The following is a 22,564-nucleotide window of genomic DNA, read 5'->3' on the forward strand; positions in this document are numbered from 1 at the left end:
ACTGAAGTAAATCCTCGGAATGAGAATGTTAATATGGTGTCAACGAATTCTGAAAAACCAGCATCAGAAGATGGGAAGGTTTTAGATGAGAGTAACAATGAAGAAGTTACACCACCACCACCCGAGTATGTAAAGCCAGTGGTGGCACCATACAAACCACCCATCCCGTTTCCAAGAAAAGGAGTTGAGTATGAGCAAGTGATAGGTAATAAAGATTGTGATACCTCTGGAAAGAAGAAGAAGAAAAAGAATAAGAAAGTGCAAGAAACAAAAGCCGTAAATATAAACCCGGTGAAGACAGTTCCACCAAAACCTCCACCTAGGGTAGGTGATCCGGGTGAATTTATTGTTCCTTGTCTACTTTGTGATTGTGTCATGTATGATGCACTAGCAGATTTAGGTGCGAGTGTGAGTGTTATGCCTCTTTCCTTATATAAGAGATTAGGTGTAGGTGAGTTAAGTCCAACGGATATGAGTGTTCGACTCTTTGATCAAACCATTAAGCACCCAGTTGGAATTGCTGACAACCTACCCATTCAAGTAGGCAATTTAACCTTTCTAGTCGAATTTATTGTCATTGACATAGAAGAGGACCCAAACATTCCTCTAATTTTAGGTCGGCCATTCTTAGCGTCCACCAGAGCGTTCTTTGATGTAGGAAACGGTAGAATGACACTTAAGAGTGGTGACAAATCGATCACCTTTATGATTCAAAAGTCTAAATCTCCACCAACCAAAACCGTTGAACCAACAAAAACGATTGGTAATAACCATGTTGTTTTACCAACTCCAACGGCAGTGCTTAATAATAATAAAACGCCTAAGTGTGGGGAAAATGAAGTAACACCTAATGATGACATGATAACAAAGAACCCCGTTGTTGATACGAAATTAAATGACCCCGTTATTAATAGTTCAATGAAGAAACTTATTAAACGGATTCGCGATGCTAAAACCAAGGGGAACTTTAAGTTATGTAACCGGTTAGTATCCAATCTATCACCTAAAGAAAAGGAGAAACTAGTTGAAATTGTGGATATTACACAGGAATCCGACCAATGGCTTAAAGAAAAAGTCACGGATATGCAAGTTGATTATGGACCAAGAGAAATTAACGATGAAGTTAATCACAATTTTGACACCACGGCTACCTAAGTGTGGGGAGATTCAAATGTTCTAAAAAGAAAATGCTATCTAGAGTTAGTTGTTCTGTTCTCGTGTAGTTCCGAGAATGGAACCCGATTGGTCTTTTCCGCTAGCAGACACTAAAGAACTAGTTTTCTCCCCCCATTCTGAATTTTTGTTTTTTTTTTAGGTTTTATATGAAATTAATATGCTTTTAAGTTTTGTGTGATATTTAAAAACAAAATTTACTTTAATTCATTAAGTTGAAAAAATGATTTCTAAAATTCGTCGTGAGTTGAAGACTAGGTCATTAAGCCGAAATTGCTTTACCCGAGGGCGGGGCGACAAATTTTGTTATCATTATTTTTAATTTTATTGATTTAAAGTATGCCAAAAATATTATACTTTATAAATTTTTGAAAAGTGGGGTTATAAACCAAACTTCAAAAAAAAAAAAAATATATATATATATATATATATATATATATATATGTTTGTATTTTATCTTATGTACAAAACAGGGTAGAACAACGCACTTTCAAAGACTAACATTAAGTTCAGCAATAGCTACTGATTTTGACGACAAGAAGCAAAATATCAAATGTGATATAAAATAATATGCTTACAAACTGGGTATTTTTAATCACTTTTCTACACTAATCACCCTCATGAATTTATAATTATAGTCTGATTTCATGCAAATGAGGGCATTGCATGATCTCAAGTGTGGGGAAGGGTTATAAATTCTCTCGGGTTTGCACTTAGTTTATTTGTCAAATTTTGTGAAAATTTGAAAAATTTTCAACTAAATGAATTTAAAATCATGTTTATACATATTTATGAACGGTGAAAACTAGGTGATAATACCGAAATTATCGTTACCTCGAAAAGGACATAAATTGAGAAACACCCTAAAACGCTTGAATTCATTTAAAATGAAATAAAAGAAAATAAAAAGGCAAAGAAAGAAACTAAGTGTGGGAAGAATGTACCAAGTTATTCAATTTAAAACATATATCACATATTTTTGTACAAGATTATTGCAGGTACTTTTGCTTTGGACGATACTAATCAGTTTTACCCGGTTTACTGTAATACATTTGAAAGAAAGATGGATCTACACGATGAATCAATTCCATCATTTGAAGGAAGTAAAGTCTTCCGAAAAAGACACGCGCTTCTTGATTTAGGTCATGAAGTTGTCGTCCAGACCAGCTGTAGGTTGACGAAAAATCTAGAAAAGTCATCTCTAAAATCAGCAGGAAATCCACGGACCTCAGCATCAAACAGGGTTGCCAAGTGGTCAGATTTATCCTAACCATGAGAGGGTCTGTCTTGTAAAATGGGGAGGGCACCGTGCAAATTAGCTGGATAAGACTAATGAATCAGATCCCCAGAAAGGATAATCTCCTTAAAGATTAAAAATCAGCTTTTAAGACTGATATTACTCAATCCTAGAGATTGACCTTAAAGATTGAGAATTCAAACTCATGGAATTCAATGATATCTAAACTCGAGCTTGAACGAGAAAATATTTTGATCAAAAATTACAAACCGATTTGTTTTCTGAAAAACCATTTTCAATGCGTTCATTACCATTGAACGTAAAATCCTAGGAATTCACCTGGAATTCATTAGGTCACCTGAACTAAATCGGGTGTCAACCGTAAGAACGGTGGTTGCATAGCATGGTCGGAGACAGGACCTTGTGCCAGACCGAAAAATTATAGGATGATCTTTACTATCGCTCCTACCAAGGATAGTTCTAGCATCCGACACGTTAATAAGACCATAATCATCTGCATGTCACGGGACATTGCCTTAACAGTTTATTGTTCATCGCTTTCCTTTACAACCGGACGGTAGTTTACCGAAAGGTAATATACGGAACAAGTAAACTGGATGTGTGCTTTCCGATACCGGGATAGCAGTGGAATACACGAGCCTAAAAGTTTTAGCCAAAATAATGATCCACAAATATATTTTGCAACACCAATGATGGATCAAATCAGAAAACTTGTCTAGGGTAAAAGCTAGATTAAATTTTTAAAAAGATCAAATGTTTTCATAAAGATCCAATTTCCTTAAGGATCTACATTTTCATAGTCATGTGGGACTGTAAACCACCTTTCAAATGTGCACTTTGCTTTGGAAACCGAAAGTAAATCGGCTATTTGATTGCAAGTGTCGTTGACCTAAACCCGAGGCAACTGTGGATGACACACCCACCTTTAACCATCATTACTGTCATTGTTTATACCGCTATATCAAAATCACTGATGTACAAAATGTGATGAATAAAAAAGTGATTCATGTATGTTTTTATTTCAAGTTCTGTATTGCTTGAGGACAAGCAACGCTCAAGTGTGGGGATATTTGATAGTGCTCCAAATGAACATATATTTAGTAGCAATATCGTTCCAATATGTAAAGTTTTTAAATGTAATTTCCTTATTTTTAGTTGTAATAGTTAAATAAATAAGTGCGAAGACGAAAGACGCAAATCGCTCGAAAATGAAGATTTAAAGACAAAAACGAAGATTTGAAAGACCAAAACATCCAAAAAGCTCAAATGTACAAGATACAATTCAAAAGGTTCAATTTATTGATGAGAAACGTCTAAAAATGACAAGAGTACAAGTTACAAAACGCAAAGTACAAGATATTAAATTATACGAAAGGACGTTCGAAAATCCGGAACCGGGACATGAACCAACTCTCAACGCTCGACGCAACGGTGTAAAAATTACGAGTCAACTATGCACAAGAATAAAATATAATATTTAAATAAATCATAATAAGAATAATATTAAATAATAAAAAGTTGTTAATTGAGCATAGTTCAGGGGTCGTAAATGAAAAATCAATTTACAATTTAGCCTATAAAAGGAACGATTGTAACGATGAGAGGGGTGAGATTTTTTTATCGATCTTTTTTTTCTTTCTATCTTTTTCTTATTTATCAATATCAATTATCAATATCTATATTCTATATCTCTATCATAATGTTAATTTAATAAGATATAACAATAATCTTAATTTTAAGTTTAAATTATGATAATAATAAGATTTATGATAGAGATCGTTTTGATTGTGTAAGTCGAAATTCTGTCCGTGTAACGCTACGCTATTTTTAATCATTGTAAGTTATGTTCAACCTTTTTACATTAATGTCTCGTAGCTAAGTTATTATTATGCTTATTTAAAATGAAGTAATCATGATGTTGGGCTAATTACTAAAATTGGGTAATTGGGCTTTGTACCATAATTGGGGTTTGAACAAAAGAACGACACTTGTGGAAATTGAACTATGGGCTATTAATAGATGGGGGGTATTGTCTAATTGAGTGACAACTCATTGGAGTCTGTCGAACCTATCTTCAAATTAATTAACCTAATAATTAATAATGATTATGGTTGTCCTATTTAGTGATGTTCATATGGAATCTGTTATAATCATTTAATTAATCAATTGGGTTGGGTAATTGATTATTCATTCTGATCAAGTGGATGAATTAATATTCATAAACTAATTAAAACAGGGGTGGATTACATACAGTGATAACTGGTGTAATTGTTGACAGAAGTGATAACTGCGTCACAGTTTAAATCCTTAATCAGTTGGAATATTTGACTTCGGGTATAAGGGTAATTTGACGAGGATACTCGCACTTTATATTTATGACCGATGGACTATTATGGACAAAAACCAGATAAACGTATCAAATAAACCAGGACAAAGGACAATTAACCCATGGTAATAAATTAAAATCAACACGTCAAACATCATGATTACGGAAGTTTAAATAAGCATAATTCTTTTATTATATTTCTCATCGTATCTTTATTTACTGTCATTTTATTACTCGCAATTTTATTTTCTGTCATTTTATTTATCGCAATTTATTTTACGCACTTTAATTTTTGTCATTTATTTTTACGCTTAAAATCGACAAACCGGTCATTAAACGGTAAAACCCCCATTTTATAATAATACTACTACTTATTTATATATATATTTTTACAAATAAACTTAATAATATAGCGTTAACTTCACCAGCTCCCTGTGGAACGAACCGGACTTACTAAAAACTACACTACTCTACGATTAGGTACACTGCCTATAGTGTTGTAGCAAGGTTTAGGTATATCCCATCCGTAAATTAATAAAACTTGTGTCATATTTTGTAGTATTTTGTATTAAAAATAATACTATTTCGTACCCTCACGCTACATCATCACTTCCCAAACACTATGAAAGGAACTATACACCGGGAAGTGACGTGATTAAGGTGATGAAAGCTGAGGAAGAAGCAAAGAAGAAGGCATCAGAAGGTGCTAGTCAAAGCTGATGATTAGGATGTGATATTTTTTTGAAAACCGTACGCCAAGGGGGAGATTGTTGACATATGCTTATGTAATAGTTTAGTGGCGCACGGCTTTAATCTTTGTTTGTAATGTATTTACTAGTAATTACTATGGTAACAATGTAACTTTTGTAACTAGGGAGGTTTTCATATATAAACAACCTCCCCACATCTAATTGAGTTATTTATCCATTTGTACTTACATATCTATTGTATTCTCTCTCAAGTGTTCTTGCTAACTAATACCTCTAACCCACTAATCAACACACAAACCGGTCGATCTAGGCTTCATTAGGGACTAACAAAAACTGTCAATGAAAAACGTTGGTGAAATCATAGGTGTATTTGTAAACGTTATTTTTGAACCACAAGATTTAGTATTTCCATAAAGTTGATTATCCAAATCGTTTGCATTCCAAAAGTTGTTATTCGCGAGCACGCAATTATCAAGGCTTAACTTTCCACGAACCCCATACACATAGTGTTAGAACCTACACTGTTTCTCGAAAATATATTTCATCCGAATAACTGTAGCGAACCGTCCGAATGAGGGTTTGTCAAACCCGTATGGCCACACAACATAAGTTCTCGCTTACACCCGGCAAGTGTAACTAATGATAATCGAATTGAGGCATTTTTGTTCTAACTCGCACGTGGAATGTTTGTTTTCGTACTTGTGTTCAAAACATAAAAGTATGTTACGCATATGTTTCTCATCCCATGATTTAAAGTATAAAAGTTGTTGAAAAGATGTGACTATGATCTCACCTCGAGTGTACGAGTATAAAGGTACTTCACAAAGTAAACGTGTGCATGAAAGTTGTTTAGTCTTGACCTAAACAATTTAGTTATATCAATTACCGGTAAGACACAAGGTCGGTCGAAATGTGTTCAATTAGTCCTATGGCTCGTTACGACTCGATTATATATCATGTGAGTCACGTTGTCAAGTTTCATGCAAGAATTACGTATAAAAGAAGATTAGAACGATTGCATAAGTATTTGGTTAAGTTTGACTAAAAGTCAAACTTTGGTCAAAGTCAACGAAAAAGTCAGCGTGTTCGGGTCGGGTCTCGGACAATTTTTCTAAGTTTCATAATCATATATGAGCATGTTAGAACAAGTTTCATGCCAATCGGAGTTGCGTAGCACAGTTAGAATTAAACGAAAATTAAAAATTTTGGACAGCCACATTTCCACGCTTTAAGTCGCGTCGCGGCTTAACACTAGACAGAATACCTGGGCAGTTTCATGTGTAGGCTCGAACCAAACTTCAAACAAACATAACTTATGAACCGTAATCATTCAAAACACGTATCTTATATCGTTGGAAAGGTAATTTAACAAGGAATACAACTAAACACATTTCATTAAACAAAAAAATAATTTACAATAACCGAAATCTCGCAAAAAAGATCATTATTTAACGTTTCAAGCTCAAAAATGCAAATGGTGATTCGGGAATCCAATTTACACATACGATACGCCGTTTCGAAGGTAATTAAACATACATTGCAACTAAACACTTACTAACAACATTACATAGCATTCAATGCATCAAAAATCCATTTTAAAGTTCATCAAACCCTAACCAAGAATCATGAATTCATCAATTTTGTTTATGAAGTTTTTCTAAGTCAACCCACATACCAAAACGAAGCTAATGATGCTAGTAACACTTTTAACACATGAGCTTTAATAATTAAACAACATTTAATCAACCCAAAATCAAAAATTAAACACACCCATTTTTCATATTCAAGCTAGTTACTCAAAACAACAAATCGAGCAAACCAAACACATATTCATGTTAGACTTGAGCCATAGACACTAATTAACACCATTTCAATTCAAAAACACTAAGAACATGAAATCTAGAGTTTTAGAAATGTTACCCAAACAAGATGAAACTGGTATCAAGTTATAGAAGATGAAGAGAGGATTCCAAAAGTACAAATCGTTTTGTTGTAAGCTTCCTTGAAATGATTTAGATGATGATTCTTTGTATTGTGAGTTTGAGAGAAAATGGTGGAAGTATTAAGAAAAATGAAAAAGGAGGTGGATAATAAATGGTGGAGATGGTGGGTTGACTAGTTGACCTAGTCAACTAGTTTGCCCACTAGACAACTTTGGTCCCTCGAGTTTGAAAGCGGGTTCGTTAATTAACCAAACGAATTATTTTAAATACGCGATAATAAACGGGAGATGTTATAATCGAATAACGGAATATTAAGAACGTTAGTTAACGGAAGGTACGAATTTAGGTAACGATGGATATTTTCTATAAAAAAAAAATACGGGCGCTAAAATAATTTAACGGAAAAATGCGGGATGTTACATTACCTACACCTTAAAAGAAATTTCGTCCCGAAATTTGGTTGGAAGTAGTAGTCGTTGTTTCTTCCTCGAGATCTTGCGTTGTCAATTCTACAAATAAGTAAGGGCACTTCCTTGGGCATTTCAATGAACTTTGACAGTCGGGATTTTACGTTGTTTTAAAGTTTGGTTTCACGATTCATAATTTCAACCGGTTCTCCTATGAAATGGAGTTTGTCATCGATAGTAAGCTTTTCGAATGAAATAACAAGTCCTTGTTCCGCAAGACACTTCTTTAAGTTTGACACATGGAAAGTATGATGAACGGAGCTCAAATGAGTCGGAAAATCTAAACGGCAAGCAACGGGTCCAAAACGGCCCAAGATTTCAAAAGGATCAATGTATCGCGGATTTAGCTTTCTACGTTTCCCGAAACGGATTACACCTTTTCAAGGTGCGACTTTTAATATCACACGGTCACCTATTTGGAATTTGAGAGGTTTACATCTAACATTGGCATAGCTCTTTTGGCGACTACGGCCCGTCTTGAGCCTTTCTTGGATTTGAATGATCTTAACGGTTACTTCATGAATGAGTTCGGGTTCGACGATTTACTCGTCACCTACTTCGGCCCAACAACTAGGAGTATGACATTTGCGGCCATATAAAGCTTCGAAAGGTGCGGCGTTAATACTCGAATGATAACTATCATTGTAAGAGAATTTGACAAAAGGCAAAATACTTTTCCCAAGTAAATTCGAAGTCGATAACATAATTTCGTATTATGGTTTCCGAGGTTTGAATCGTACGTCTATTTTGTTCGTCGGTTTGTGGGTGGTACGCGGTACCCATGTCTAAATGTGGTCCCAAGGCTTCTTGTAAGGCACCCCAAAAATTTAGAAGTGAAACGGGCATATCGATCCGAAACGAGGTACATTTCTGTAAGATATATTTGAACAAGTTTTTGTTTCTCAAGAAATTCGCGTCGCGGAAGATTTATCGGTTTCTAAAAATGTTTGTTAGAGCAAGTTTCTTATCGGGTTCTGAAAACGTTCGTTAGGACTATTCACACTCGTGGCGAATACTAGTATAACGTGAAGAGTCTCTCTCTCCATTGAGAATTTAGATAAAAGATTTCCTTATACGGAAGTACGAGTGTAATGCGAGAGAAATTTCCGCCTCGTTGTAAGCATAACAAACATATTTAGTTTGTCGACAAAACTTGTGCGAAAACGAGGTAGTATACACGTGTAACATACGTTTTAAAGTTGAAAGAAATGGGTCATTCATTCGGAAGCATAAGTATGGTTTGGCAATAATCAAAGGTGTGTACTCGGTATTGTTATCAATATTCTCGGAGTTTTTGGATGTCCAACAAGAAAAATAAAGTCATGTACATGGCACATGGTGGTGATTAGGTTGATCGAGTCCAATCACCATCACGTGTCATTAGAACTTTGGTATGACTTACCATAATATAACCACATTGATCGAGTGTCGTTATATTAAGCTAATTCATACCTCCATTCCCACATCACTCCATAGAATCAAGTTCGTGTGATCATGAAGTTTTAAAATGAACAAAGTGCAACGACGTCTCTCACGTGACTCGTATTGAATCGAAAGAATTAGTGCAACTCTGAAGAAGCATTTCCCGAGGGAAGTGTATAAATGATTGTTCATGTCAATGCGGTTCAAGTCAAACAATAATGTCTTTAGGTACGAAAAGAGTAACGAATCATGATAACGAGTAGTACGTAACCGTAGTGATAAGTATTGATGACGATACTCACCTAGAGTAGTGATGGTAGTAACAAGAAGTGGTAGATAGTGAAGAACACTGGTGTAACATCGGTAGTGGTTAGTGATTGCCATGGTGGTGGAAACTTTACAGTACTTGTGGATAGTAATATGGGACGGTGGTGAATAACAACCTGGGAGACAGAGTTCCCGAACTAGTATAACTGATGAAGTCGTCATCCTCCTTACGCGTATGAATCTTGAATTTACGTGTGTTACCAGAAAGTGGCAGAGTACGAGTTCGTATGATGAAAATTTGGTACCATTAAGAAGTTCACCTAAGAAGATTTAAGTATAATGCACAAGTAGTCAAGTAAGTGCTATCTATAGCAAATGCAAGTCAGAATGCAATGGTTAACTATCCGGTTGTAGTCTAGATTCACTAATGCGTCCTAACGACTCTGTCAGACACACTAATGCACATCCTAAATCCCTACAACCAACGCTCCGATACCATCTGTAATGACCCGGCAAAATCGTCATTGACGGCGCCGTTAACTTAGGTCCTGTAACGTGGTCATAGTCCCTAAATGAGACGCGTTTGACCAAAATTATGTCGCATTCATTTGAGACGTACAAGACTTACAAAGTTTTAAGTATACCAAACGGTTCGACAACAAGTTTAAGTTTACAAAAGTTATAAAGTATAAATGAAATAACTTGCGACATAATTAGTTTAAAATCACGGTTGCTATAAATAGCGTAAGTATGTATGCTTTAAGTTTGAATCCAAAGGTGCTATCACTAGCGTATGTATGCATGCTTGACCCCAAGCAAGTAATCAAAGTGTGCGGAAGCATGTATCAAGTAGCCAAGTATGAACCTGAGAAACATATAGAAAACTGTCAAGGAAAAATGTTGGTGAAATTATAGATGTATTTGTAAACGTTATTTTTGAACCACAAGATTTAGTATTTCCATAAAGTTGATTATCCAAATCGTTTGCATTCCAAAAGTTGTTATTCGCGAGCACCCAATTATCAAGGCTTAACTTTCCACGAACCTCATACACATAGTGTTAGAACCTACACTGTTTCTCGAAAATATATTTCATCCGAATAACGGTAGCGAACCGTCCGAACGAGGGTTTTTCAAACCCATATGGCCACACAACATAAGTTCTCGCTTACACCCGGCAAGTGTAACTAATGATAATCGAATTGAGGCATTTTTGTTCTAACTCGCACGTGGAATGTTTGTTTTCGTACTTGTGTTCAAAACATAAAAGTATGATACGTATATGTTTCTCATCCCATGATTTAAAGTATAAAAGTTGTTGAAAAGATGGGACTATGATCTCACCTCGAGTGCACGAGTATAAAGGTACTTCACAAAGTAAACGTGTGCATGAAAGTTGTTTAGTCTTTACCTAAACAATTTAGTTATATCAATTACCGGTAAGACACAAGATCGGTCGAAATATGTTCAATTAGTCCTATGGCTCGTTACGACTCGATTATATAGCATGTGAGTCACGTTGTCAAGTTTCATGCAAGAATTACGTATAAAAGAATATTAGAACGATTGCATAAGTATTTGGTTAAGTTTGACTAAAAGTCAAACTTTGGTCAAAGTCAGTGTGTTCGGGTCGGGTCTCGAACAATTTTTCTAAGTTTCATAATCATATATGAGCATGTTAGAACAAGTTTCATGTCAATCGGAGTTGCGTAGCATAGTTAGAATTAAACGAAAATTGAAAATTTTGGACAGCCACATTTTCACACTTTAAGCCGCGCCGTGGCTAGGGGAGCCGCACCGCAGCTTAACACTAGACAGAATACCTGGGCAGTTTCATGTGTAGGCTCGAACCAAACTTCAAACAAACATAATTTATGAACCGTAATCATTCAAAACACGTATCTTATATCGTTGGAAAGGTAATTTAACAAGGAATACAACTAAACACATTTCATTAAACAAAACCATCATTTACAATAACCGAAATCTCACCAAAAGATCATTATTTAACGTTTCAAGCTCAAAAATGCAAATGGTGATTCGGGAATCCAATTTACACATACGATACGCCGTTTCGAAGGTAATTAAACATACATTGCAAATAAACACTTACTAACAACATTACATAGCATTCAATGCATCAAAAATCCATTTTAAAGTTCATCAAATCCTAACCAAGAATCATGAATTCATCAATTTTGTTTATGAATTTTTTCTAAGTCAACCCACATACCAAAACGAAGCTAATGATGCTAGTAACACTTTTAACACATGAGCTTTAACATTTAAACAACATTTAATCAACCCAAAATCAAAGATTAAACACACCAATTTTTCATATTCAAGCTAGTTACTCAAAACAACAAATCGAGCAAACCAAACACATATTCATGTTAGACTTGAGCCATAGACACTAATTAACACCATTTCAAGTCAAAAATACTAAGAACATGAAATCTAGAGTTTTAGAAATGTTACCCAAACGAGATGAAATTGGTATCAAGTTGTAGAGGATGAAGAGAGGATTCCAAAAGTACAAATCGTTTTGTTGTAAGCTTCCTTAAAATGATTTAGATGATGATTCTTTGTATTGTGAGTTTGAGAGAAAATGGTGGAAGTATTAAGAAAAATGAAAAAGGAGGTGGATAATAAATGGTGGAGATGGTGGGTTGACTAGTTGACCTAGTCAACTAGTTTGCCCACTAGACAACTTTGGTCCCTCGAGTTTGAAAGCGGTGCGTGAATTAACAAAATGAATTATTTTAAATACGCGATAATAAACGGGAGATGTTATAATCGAATAACGGAATATTAAGAACGTTAGTTAACGGAACGTACGAATTTAGGTAACGATGGATATTTTCTATAAAAAAAAAAAAGACGGGCGCTAAAATAATTTAGCGGAAAAATGCGGGATGTTACATTCTTCTCATCCCAAGCACGCTCCCACTGTACGAGTAAGAAATAAAATCACGGCTACTCGAGAAGAAACTTGGTTTGTTCCACCGGTCAGTTACAAATCTATTTGCCATTCGAGGGTATGTTTGCAGCATCCAAGTACCCTAGTGTTATACGCACTGATCATGTGAATACCAGAGACCCACGTTGCATAACCGTCTCCATAACTCCCATTAGTCGTCAAACTCCCACTAGCTCAGTACTTCCGTCAGTTACCAAACTCCCATCGAATTCCCGACACCCTCTAGAAAGCTCAAGTTCCAGGACTTACAAGATTATCCACTTCTACCATCACCTAAAGATTCCTAATTGGTCACCCCGAAGAAAACTGCTCGCTTTGTTGAACAAACCATCAACCAAACCCGAGCCACAGTCGAACACGTCCTTTCTGACAACTTCAAACCAATTTCTTTAGTGAGAGAAGCTCTAACCCTGCCCAGATTCGAAAAATCATATCTCAAGATCCAACGGTCAGATCCGCCTCAAATTTTTACCACATGTAGATCAGTAAGTCTACTATCAACACACAACAAATCAAGTCGATCCAACGGTTAACGAACCCGCTACGAATTTTCTACTACAGCAGCTCCTGGAACTCTGAATTTGATAGTTCAATCATTCTTTCGCACGGGATCGCGAAGAACGAGAACTCAGATCCGACACCCAGATCTCCCGAAAAATCTCTCCGCAACGAACCCATCGAACTAACCTCTAACTCCGTAACCCTTCGCGAAAAAATCACCATCATGATGCAATCAGCGTCCCGATTACAAAATAACTTCCAAGAACCAAAACCCGAATCTTGTGTAATCAACTCTCCCGGATACATAGACATATCCATGAGTTCATCGCAACCAACTGAGTCATCTAGTTTCGATACATGTTGCAAGACAAATCCTTAAGCCCGTCGTTTTAATAACCCTGATGAAAGAACCGATTCATCAACCATATCGAAAACACTTGCTTTCAATTCGCCATCGTGCCCGAACTCGTAACCTTGATGCTCTGATACCACTTGTTAGGATTTAGGACCCAAACAAGAACATGTGATTGTGGTATCGTCAATCACAAACAACCCACAAACGATAAACGAATAATTAAAGCATAAGAACGATAAATAAAAGCATAAAACGACACAAGAATTTAACGTGGTTATATCCCAACTCCAAACACGGAGAAGGGTTTAGTCCACGGGCGCAAACCAGAGATTTTTCACTATTAATTTCGTGCACACATTGTATGGGTTACATAGGGTGTTTATATAGGCAAATCTAAACAAGAAAACCACTTAACGAGCAAGAAAACTCAATTCTAAAATTTTCTTCCGTCAGCACCATGTTCGCGACCGCAATGAATTTCTGGTGGTCGCGAGTTTTGTTTTCTCAGCTTCTTGCGACCATAACTCAAAACTCGTGGTCACCAAATTCACAGATTCAGCAAACCTTGTTTAATTCGAACTTCGCACTTCAACACGCGCTGCACACTTCTGGTGGCGTGACATCCGTCATTAGATGGTAAAGTATGGTAAAGTGTTTTATTGGATTTAGTGATTTAAAATGCTACATTCAGGATTTGGCAATAAAGACGGTCGTAGGGATTAATTAATGATATAAAGATGGGTCAACAACAGGACTAAATCTACGAAGCAACAAAACTTAAAGGGTCAAAAAAATAAAAAATTAGCTTGGTGCAAATTATTGCAGAAACTCTACTTCGGGATGAGCAAACCCTCGCACTGACGTCACAAAGATGCAGTAAGCCGGTAAGCCTTTCTGTCCCTTTTGATTCATTAAATTGGTATAGACATATAACATATGTATGTATAGGTTTATAATTTGCCCTTTTGATAATTGCGCAGTTTGATGATGGCAACTCCTCCAGACCCTACTGATGGAAACCCCCAAAATCCAGGTTCAACCTCAGGTGAATTTGAGCTTTATATGTATGCACTTCCCTATGTGTGTCAGTGTGTGTGCCAAGTTTGAATTCATAGTTATTGTAGCATAAATAAGATGATCTACTTGAGTATAACTTAAATCTGCTTAATAGAAACACTATAGATGATCCAATTGATTCAATTGAATAGTTAATTACTTAAATCCCTTTAGTATATACTGTAGTTATTTATGTTTATGAAGTTATATGCTTTGATTCATGATTATAGTTCCAGAAGCTGTAAAGCCAATGGATAATGATCAACAAGATGCAAGTAAAGGTGCTGCTAAGGAACCATCGATATTTGTTAACACGGAACCTATACGCGAGGATCAAGTACAAAATGCTGTAAAGTTTTTATCGCATCCGAAAGTTAAAGGATCTCCTGTTATGTATAGACGATCCTTTCTTGAAAGAAAGGGACTTACTAAGGAGGAAATAGATGAAGCATTTCGTCGTGTTCCAGTAAGATTTGTATTTGCTAGCATAATATGGTGCCTAATATGCGATTACAGGACTATTAATAATTTGATTTCGTGTTTGGTGTTTAATGGCAGGATGATTCTCCTAGTATTTCAACGACTCAACCTGTTAATGCAAATCAAGGTAAATTTTTGATTCTTTAGAAGATTCATATTTTGACGAGTAATATTATTATTAAAAGTAGGGTTAAATTTACCGTTATTATTACAAGTAGGGTTACTGTTATTTTTTTTATATGAAAATAGGTGGCCAGTCACAGGCTGCATCGAATATTCAACCGCAATCGGCAACAAAATCTATGCAACCTGCAGTAGCTGCTCATGGGTCTAAAATTGGGACCTTGACCCGATCACGATTCAATTGGTCACATGCTTTTCTTGCCGTAGGAGCTCTTGCTATATCAGGGGCTGGAACAGCTGTTGTTTTTAAGGTAAAAACAATAAACAATTGCTTCTTTATGTAATCTGACTTTGACTTCATCATGCGTTGCAGTTAGCTTTTAGCTAACTGTCTTACCTTTTTGTTTGTTTGATTTTTAGAATGCTGTGGTTCCAAGATTAAAATCTTGGATACGGAAAGTTGTTAACGAAGATGGAGAAGATGACGTGGCAGATATAACCAACAAAAAGCCAACGTTGGCTGAAGAAGCTGCTGCCGCTGCTAAAGCTGCTGCAGTAGCAGCATCTGATGTGGCACGTGCTAGCCAGGAGATGTTGGTGTCAAAAACTGAAGGTATCTTTTAGCTAATTTGGCTAACTTCTCTTTTTCTTTTTGTTGAATTTGTTTACTTACAAATATAAGTTGTGTTTGTTCTTTGCAGAGAAGAAATACTTTGGGGAACTATTGAGTCTATTGGATATGCAAGTAAAGGAAATGAAGTCAATGAGTAACTCGATAAGGAAGTTAGAAGGTAGAGCCGAAACACTATGAACTATCAATTTCATGATATATCTTATTTGCAACTTTTGAATAGCAGTAGATATAACTGATATTATATTCCTTGTTCTTTCTTTTGTGTAATTTTAATTTTAATATATAATGTATCAGTATGGCTGAATATTTTGTTACTGCTAATGGTGAAAACGTATGTCTTACATAGTTACATGGTAGCTCTCGTATATGATTTTAGCATATCAGAGAACATACATTGTTTTTTTATTACTATTTCTGGAATTTATTTTTGGAAATCCTTTGAGGTATTTGTGGGAATAGAGCTGTAAGGGGTTGGGTAATTGGTCAAAATGGGTTGGGTCGGATTGACCTGTAAACACTTGTGTTTGCACTATTTTCCCCTTTTTCAATAGTAATCATGTGTTAAATATATAAGGAAACTACATTATGTCTTTTGATTGATGCAATACAGGAGTTGTAACATGTATCATACATGATGCATGTCCTAAATGCATTATAAGTAAGCTTTGGGTGTTTTAAGCCATGCACATGTTCCCATACGTTATATGTGTTGATTTTAACTAACTTGAATTAATCGATATATAAGTAACTGGACATTTATATTGATATTTCCAATATCTGTTATTCTAAATATCACTTTGCAGAATCTTAATCTAGACATCTATTTTCTAATTCGAGTTGAACAGATTACAACAATGAACAGAACAACAAAATTACAATTTTACTCATAAAATATGATCTGAAAATTGTTTTGAAATGTGTAGCCCATTAACCGTGTATATATCTTTCAGGTCAAACCAACAGTTCGGGGAGAGAAGTTCAAGTCACTAGCTCAAGAGTAAGTTAACTTGACACTATTTTATAAATTAATATCAATAAGTTATCATTATTTAACTTTATATCACTTGAATCTATTAGTCGATTTTCTACATTTTGCTTCTTCTGATTTAATTTTTGTAATATGCCAGCCCCCTTATACAAATGGCAGGGCAGACTACGATTCACGCTCAGGTAAACATTTGTCAAATACAACAAGTGATGCATTCTGTTCCGTATATTTATTTATTTATTTATTTATTGGCATAATAAAACATCTGATATTAATTATGTGAACAGCAAGATCATTGTCACCACCCCCTGCATCTGTCGAACCTTCTGCTACACCACCCCACCCAAAGTCGTATACCGAGGTAACTCTTTTTTAATGTGTGTTTCAATTGTCTGATGAAAAACTTTGTTTACCTTCATAAGTAACAAACCTTCTACTGATTAAAACTAAAAGCAGTTGTAATACTTTGTGTCAATTGTCTGACCCCTTTACTTATGAATGGGTTAATTTGGGTTATCTCCTATAATGGGTCAAGCTAGCTAAAAATATATTGAACAAAAAAGCACGAAAATGGAACAGGCTATGTGGGTGTAACTATCAAAAGTTGCCCAACATGTATTTCTAAAGCATATAACATTCAGATTCAGATTTTTCTAAAATGATTATTTGCTATGGAATGCAGATAATGTCTATGATTCAAAGAGGTGAAAGGCCTCCCAACATTCGGGTAACTTATCTTATTTTTTTTTTTTTTTGTGTAGTTGAGGCTGTCGATCTTGAATTTCTTTTTATTAAAGTTTAGTTCATAGTAATTTAATTTAATTTTATACTTAGCATTCTTATTTATGTACAGGAAATCAACGATCTACCACCAAACCCTGACCAACCCGTATCAAATCCTCGCTTAGCACCCAAACCTAAGGTTCAGATTCTACATTCTTATTGCATCTGAATATCACCAATCTCATTTTCCAAAACTTTAGTTTACAGATTGAATTATATAATCTGTTACACGAATATGTTTTGCACAAATAGTTCTATGAAGTTCTTCACACTTATCACACATGAATGTATAATATCTCACTAATACTACTTTTTCGTTCCTCTACTGATTAGCCATGGGAAACCGCTCACTCACAAGCCAGCTCAGCGTACTCACCTTATGAAAACAACAACGGAGTTAATTATTACACCCAAGATAACGGGTCCGGGCCCGCATCAGTGTATCAGTCAAACGGGGAAGGTGCTGCTCCTTGGTGGCAACAAAAGAACGCCTCGATCAAGGAAGACGAACCTAAAGAGAACAAAACGGGATATGCAAGTCAAACCAGTGAGCGACCCGTTCAACGGTCTTCCTGGGTCCCACCTCAGCCACCTCCCGTAGCAATGGCGGAAGCGGCTGCAGCCATCAGACAACCGAAAAAGTCAACATATGAAAAGGAACAACAATTGACAGATGACCAGTTCCTGGCTCGTTCAGCAGAAGTAACTGATGAGTTACAAAGGGTCACAAAAATATCTGAATCAGGTGATGCAGGGAGTTCAGTAATGACAAACACGAGTGAAATTCAACGAAAGGACGAAAGCTCCTATTACGAGGCTTGAACACCTAAGAAGAACACAATGATCCCGCTTTTTAAGATATTTGATATGGGCATTATATTTTATGGTTCAATACTTAAAATGATGTTACAGATAAACTTAAGCTAATACTTGAAAGTTAGGTTTAATTAATGTGAAATAATGTGATACTTGTATGTATTAGCATATGTGTGATTCGGAACTTGCAACAATTTGGTATCGCTCTAAATTTCATCTGACATGTTGCAAAGTAACATACACTCAACCTGGAACTTCTTTTTATTTTTGTTTGTTTTTGTAAGTGATCATGCATATTTTAACCGTGGGGTTTAATATGTCTGCTCAATACATAAAGAGGGGTTTAAGGATCTTAGAACGTGGCTCTCTGGTCCGACTACCGTGAATAACCCTGGCCGACATGATGATGTCGGCGGGGTGGCCAAGTGATTAAGTCCACCTCCGATAACGGTCGTCGATCCAGAGGCCCCAAATAAGGTCGTAGGTACTAGCTTGCGAAAGACTAACCTGTTAACCTTGACGAATGATGCTTTGGTATCGTAGGTGATGGTTACGTAATATGCTGTGTCTGGTAAATGATGATTAGGGTTTGTATTTATAGGCAAACCCTAATTCTAGAACCGTCCCAGATCACGTTAATCTCATCCATAACTGACTCCCCCGAATCACGGATATAATTATGGAAAAGATATTTACTTGACAGCTAAGCAACCGCCGTACCGGGAACAAAGGCATTCGCACGCCGCATACCGCACACAAGAACACGCATACGCACAATAGTGATTGTCCGCATACATTTGCGGTGCGCCTGCGGGTTGCGGTATCATTATGTCCCCCAGTTTGATGTTATATGGCGCGAGGCGTATGATATCAAACTATTAAGCGAAAATGAAAAAAAACAAGAAAACGGCTAACATTTAATATTCCGCGTGCGCCTCGATGCCATTAAATGCCTGTCACAATCGCAGAAGCCCATTCGGCGGACATGACATAAAGTGGCAGTGTGTCAGGCGCGTGCCAACCACGCGCGTACATGTAATCATACCCAACTGGCATCCACGCGCATAAATAAAGTGCTGGCCGTCGATTGCGTAACACGTGTACAGCCACGATCACACCACTCCATCCCATGACTCCCAATCTTCCCTATAAATACCCCATTTTGCAGCTCATTTCCACTTTCCTGCTTCAAGCTTCCTCGTTACGCTGCCAATTTGAATTCCGATCAAAAATCAAACATTCCGGCCACCATTTAAAGGTTAGTATTCATCCGATTACTCCTAGAAAATGACTAAAGCTAACGAGACGTATGTAGATAGCGTAGAGTCTGTTATAGAGCAGAAGCACATAGATTACTTAGTGAAACAGTATCCTCCCTTAGCCAAGTACAATCCGGTGCCACCCCTACCCCATCAGCGTGCTCACGAGCCACCGGAGAAGAAAGTGGCCATCTATGAACATGCGTTCAAGCATGGTAACTTTAGGGTTCCTCCCTCTGACTTCTTCTCAGGCGTATTAGATCACTTCAGAGTGGGATTAGGGCAACTACACCCGTATGCCATAGGCAAAATAGTTCTGTTTGAAATGTGGTGCGCCGCAATCGACAGGGTACCGTTGGTTAAAGTTTTCTGTCATCTATACCGCCTAGCCAATCACCACAAATCCTGGTTCACCTTCTTCGCCCGTCAAAATTTCACCAAAACCCCAAAGTCGAATGCGGGTAACTGGAAAGAAACTTTCTTTTTCATTGACCAAACTGTAGTTGGTACCGCTTTTCCGCAAAGGCTTATATGGTGCGAGAAGGTGGAAAAGGATGTGAACAAAACCCCGGTCCTTGATGACGAGGAAACAAAGCTGTTAGCGGAGTGCGCTAACGCACAGCTGGTGCACCGGTCATACGGGAACGTGATGTTGCGGCTAGGGAAGATATCCGCACACTGGCTGTAGTGACCCGAACTTTTCCATGTTTATATATATTAATTGAGATTGATGTTTACATGATTAAATGTTTCCAACATGTTAAGCAATCAAACTTGTTAAGACTTGATCAATTGAAATAGGTTTCATATAGACAATTGACCACCCAAGTTGACCGGTGATTCACGAACGTTAAAACTTGTAAAAAAAACTATATGATGACATATATATGGTTATATATATAGTTAACATGATATTATGATAAGTAAACATATCATTAATTATATTAACAATGAACTACATATGTAAAAACAAGACTACTAACTTAATGATTTTGAAACGAGACATATATGTAACGTTTATCGTTGTAACGACATTTAATGTATATATATCATATTAAGAGATATTCGTACATCATAATATCATGATAATATAATAATTTAAAATCTCTTTTGATATTATAAACATTGGGTTAACAACATTTAACAAGATCGTTAACCTAAAGGTTTCAAAACAACACTTACATGTAACGACTAACGATGACTTAACGACTCAGTTAAAATGTATATACATGTAGTGTTTTAATATGTATTGATACACTTTTGAAAGACTTCAATACACTTATCAAAATACTTCTACTTAACAAAAATGCTTACAATTACATTCTCGTTCAGTTTCATCAACAATTCTACTCGTATGCACCCGTATTCGTACTCGTACAATACACAGCTTTTAGATGTATGTACTATTGGTATATACACTCCAATGATCAGCTCTTAGCAGCCCATGTGAGTCACCTAACACATGTGGAAACCATCATTTGGCAACTAGCATGAAATATCTCATAAGATTACAAAAATATGAGTAATCATTCATGACTTATTTACATGAAAACAAAATTACATATCCTTTATATCTAATCCATACACCAACGACCAAAAACACCTACAAACACTTTCATTCTTCAATTTTCTTCATCTAATTGAACTCTCTCAAGTTCTATCTTCAAGTTCTAAGTGTTCTTCATAAATTCCAAAAGTTCTAGTTTCATAAAATCAAGAATACTTTCAAGTTTGCTAGCTCACTTCCAATCTTGTAAGGTGATCATCCAACCTCAAGAAATCTTTGTTTCTTACAGTAGGTTATCATTCTAATACAAGGTAATAATCATATTCAAACTTTGGTTCAATTTCTATAACTATAACAATCTTATTTCAAGTGATGATCTTACTTGAACTTGTTTTCGTGTCATGATTTTGCTTCAAGAACTTTGAGCCATCCAAGGATCCATTGAAGCTAGATCCATTTTTCTCTTTTCCAGTAGGTTCATCCAAGGAACTTAAGGTAGTAATGATGTTCATAACATCATTCGATTCATACATATAAAGCTATCTTATTCGAAGGTTTAAACTTGTAATCACTAGAACATAGTTTAGTTAATTCTAAACTTGTTCGCAAACAAAAGTTAATCCTTCTAACTTGACTTTTAAAATCAACTAAACACATGTTCTATATCTATATGATATGCTAACTTAATGATTTAAAACCTGGAAACACGAAAAACACCGTAAAACCGGATTTACGCCGTCGTAGTAACACCGCGGGCTGTTTTGGGTTAGTTAATTAAAAACTATGATAAACTTTGATTTAAAAGTTGTTATTCTGAGAAAATGATTTTTATTATGAACATGAAACTATATCCAAAAATTATGGTTAAACTCAAAATGAAAGTATGTTTTCTAAAATGGTCATCTAGACGTCGTTCTTTCGACTGAAATGACTACCTTTACAAAAACGACTTGTAACTTATTTTTCCGACTAGAAACCTATACTTTTTTGGTTTAGATTCATAAAATAGAGTTCAATATGAAACCATAGCAATTTGATTCACTCAAAACGGATTTAAAATGAAGAAGTTATGGGTAAAACAAGATTGGATAATTTTTCTCATTTTAGCTACGTGAAAATTGGTAACAAATCTATTCCAACCATAACTTAATCAACTTGTATTATATATTATGTAATCTTGAGATACCATAGACACGTATACAATGTTTCGACCTATCATGTCGACACATCTATATATATTTCGGAACAACCATAGACACTCTATATGTGAATGTTGGAGTTAGCTATACAGGGTTGAGGTTGATTCCAAAATATATATATAGTTTGAGTTGTGATCAATACTGAGATACGTATACACTGGGTCGTGGATTGATTCAAGATAATATTTATCGATTTATTTCTGTACATCTAACTGTGGACAACTAGTTATAGGTTACTAACGAGGACAGCTGACTTAATAAACTTAAAACATCAAAATATATTAAAAGTGTTGTAAATATATTTTGAACATACTTTG

At 35.8% G+C, this 22,564-nt stretch overlaps 1 protein-coding gene across 1 annotated transcript; it reads left to right on the top strand.

The window, feature by feature from the left end:
- Window positions 1-14,149: 14,149 nt before the first annotated feature.
- On the top strand, window positions 14,150-18,561 carry LOC139892476 (peroxisomal membrane protein PEX14-like). The gene is made up of 13 exons (XM_071875575.1): window positions 14,150-14,286; window positions 14,383-14,435; window positions 14,689-14,924; window positions 15,017-15,065; window positions 15,188-15,372; window positions 15,482-15,674; window positions 15,763-15,852; window positions 16,646-16,692; window positions 16,823-16,865; window positions 16,971-17,044; window positions 17,366-17,410; window positions 17,537-17,605; window positions 17,800-18,561. Exons 2-13 carry the CDS (start codon window positions 14,387-14,389, stop codon window positions 18,286-18,288), a joined length of 1,569 nt encoding a protein of 522 aa, XP_071731676.1. The 5' UTR covers window positions 14,150-14,286; window positions 14,383-14,386; the 3' UTR covers window positions 18,289-18,561.
- Window positions 18,562-22,564: the final 4,003 nt, after the last annotated feature.

Source organism: Rutidosis leptorrhynchoides, chromosome 2 (assembly GCF_046630445.1).
Source record: "Rutidosis leptorrhynchoides isolate AG116_Rl617_1_P2 chromosome 2, CSIRO_AGI_Rlap_v1, whole genome shotgun sequence".
Taxonomy (NCBI): domain Eukaryota; kingdom Viridiplantae; phylum Streptophyta; class Magnoliopsida; order Asterales; family Asteraceae; genus Rutidosis; species Rutidosis leptorrhynchoides.

Coding starts and splice junctions, on each gene's coding strand:
- LOC139892476 (XM_071875575.1), top strand. CDS start 14,387: ATGATGGCAACTCCTCCAGACCCTACTGATGGAAACCCCCAAAATCCA. Junction 15,373..15,481: donor GAACAGCTGTTGTTTTTAAG/GTAAAAACAATA, acceptor TTTGATTTTTAG/AATGCTGTGGTTCCAAGATT. Junction 17,045..17,365: donor ACCCAAAGTCGTATACCGAG/GTAACTCTTTTT, acceptor TATGGAATGCAG/ATAATGTCTATGATTCAAAG.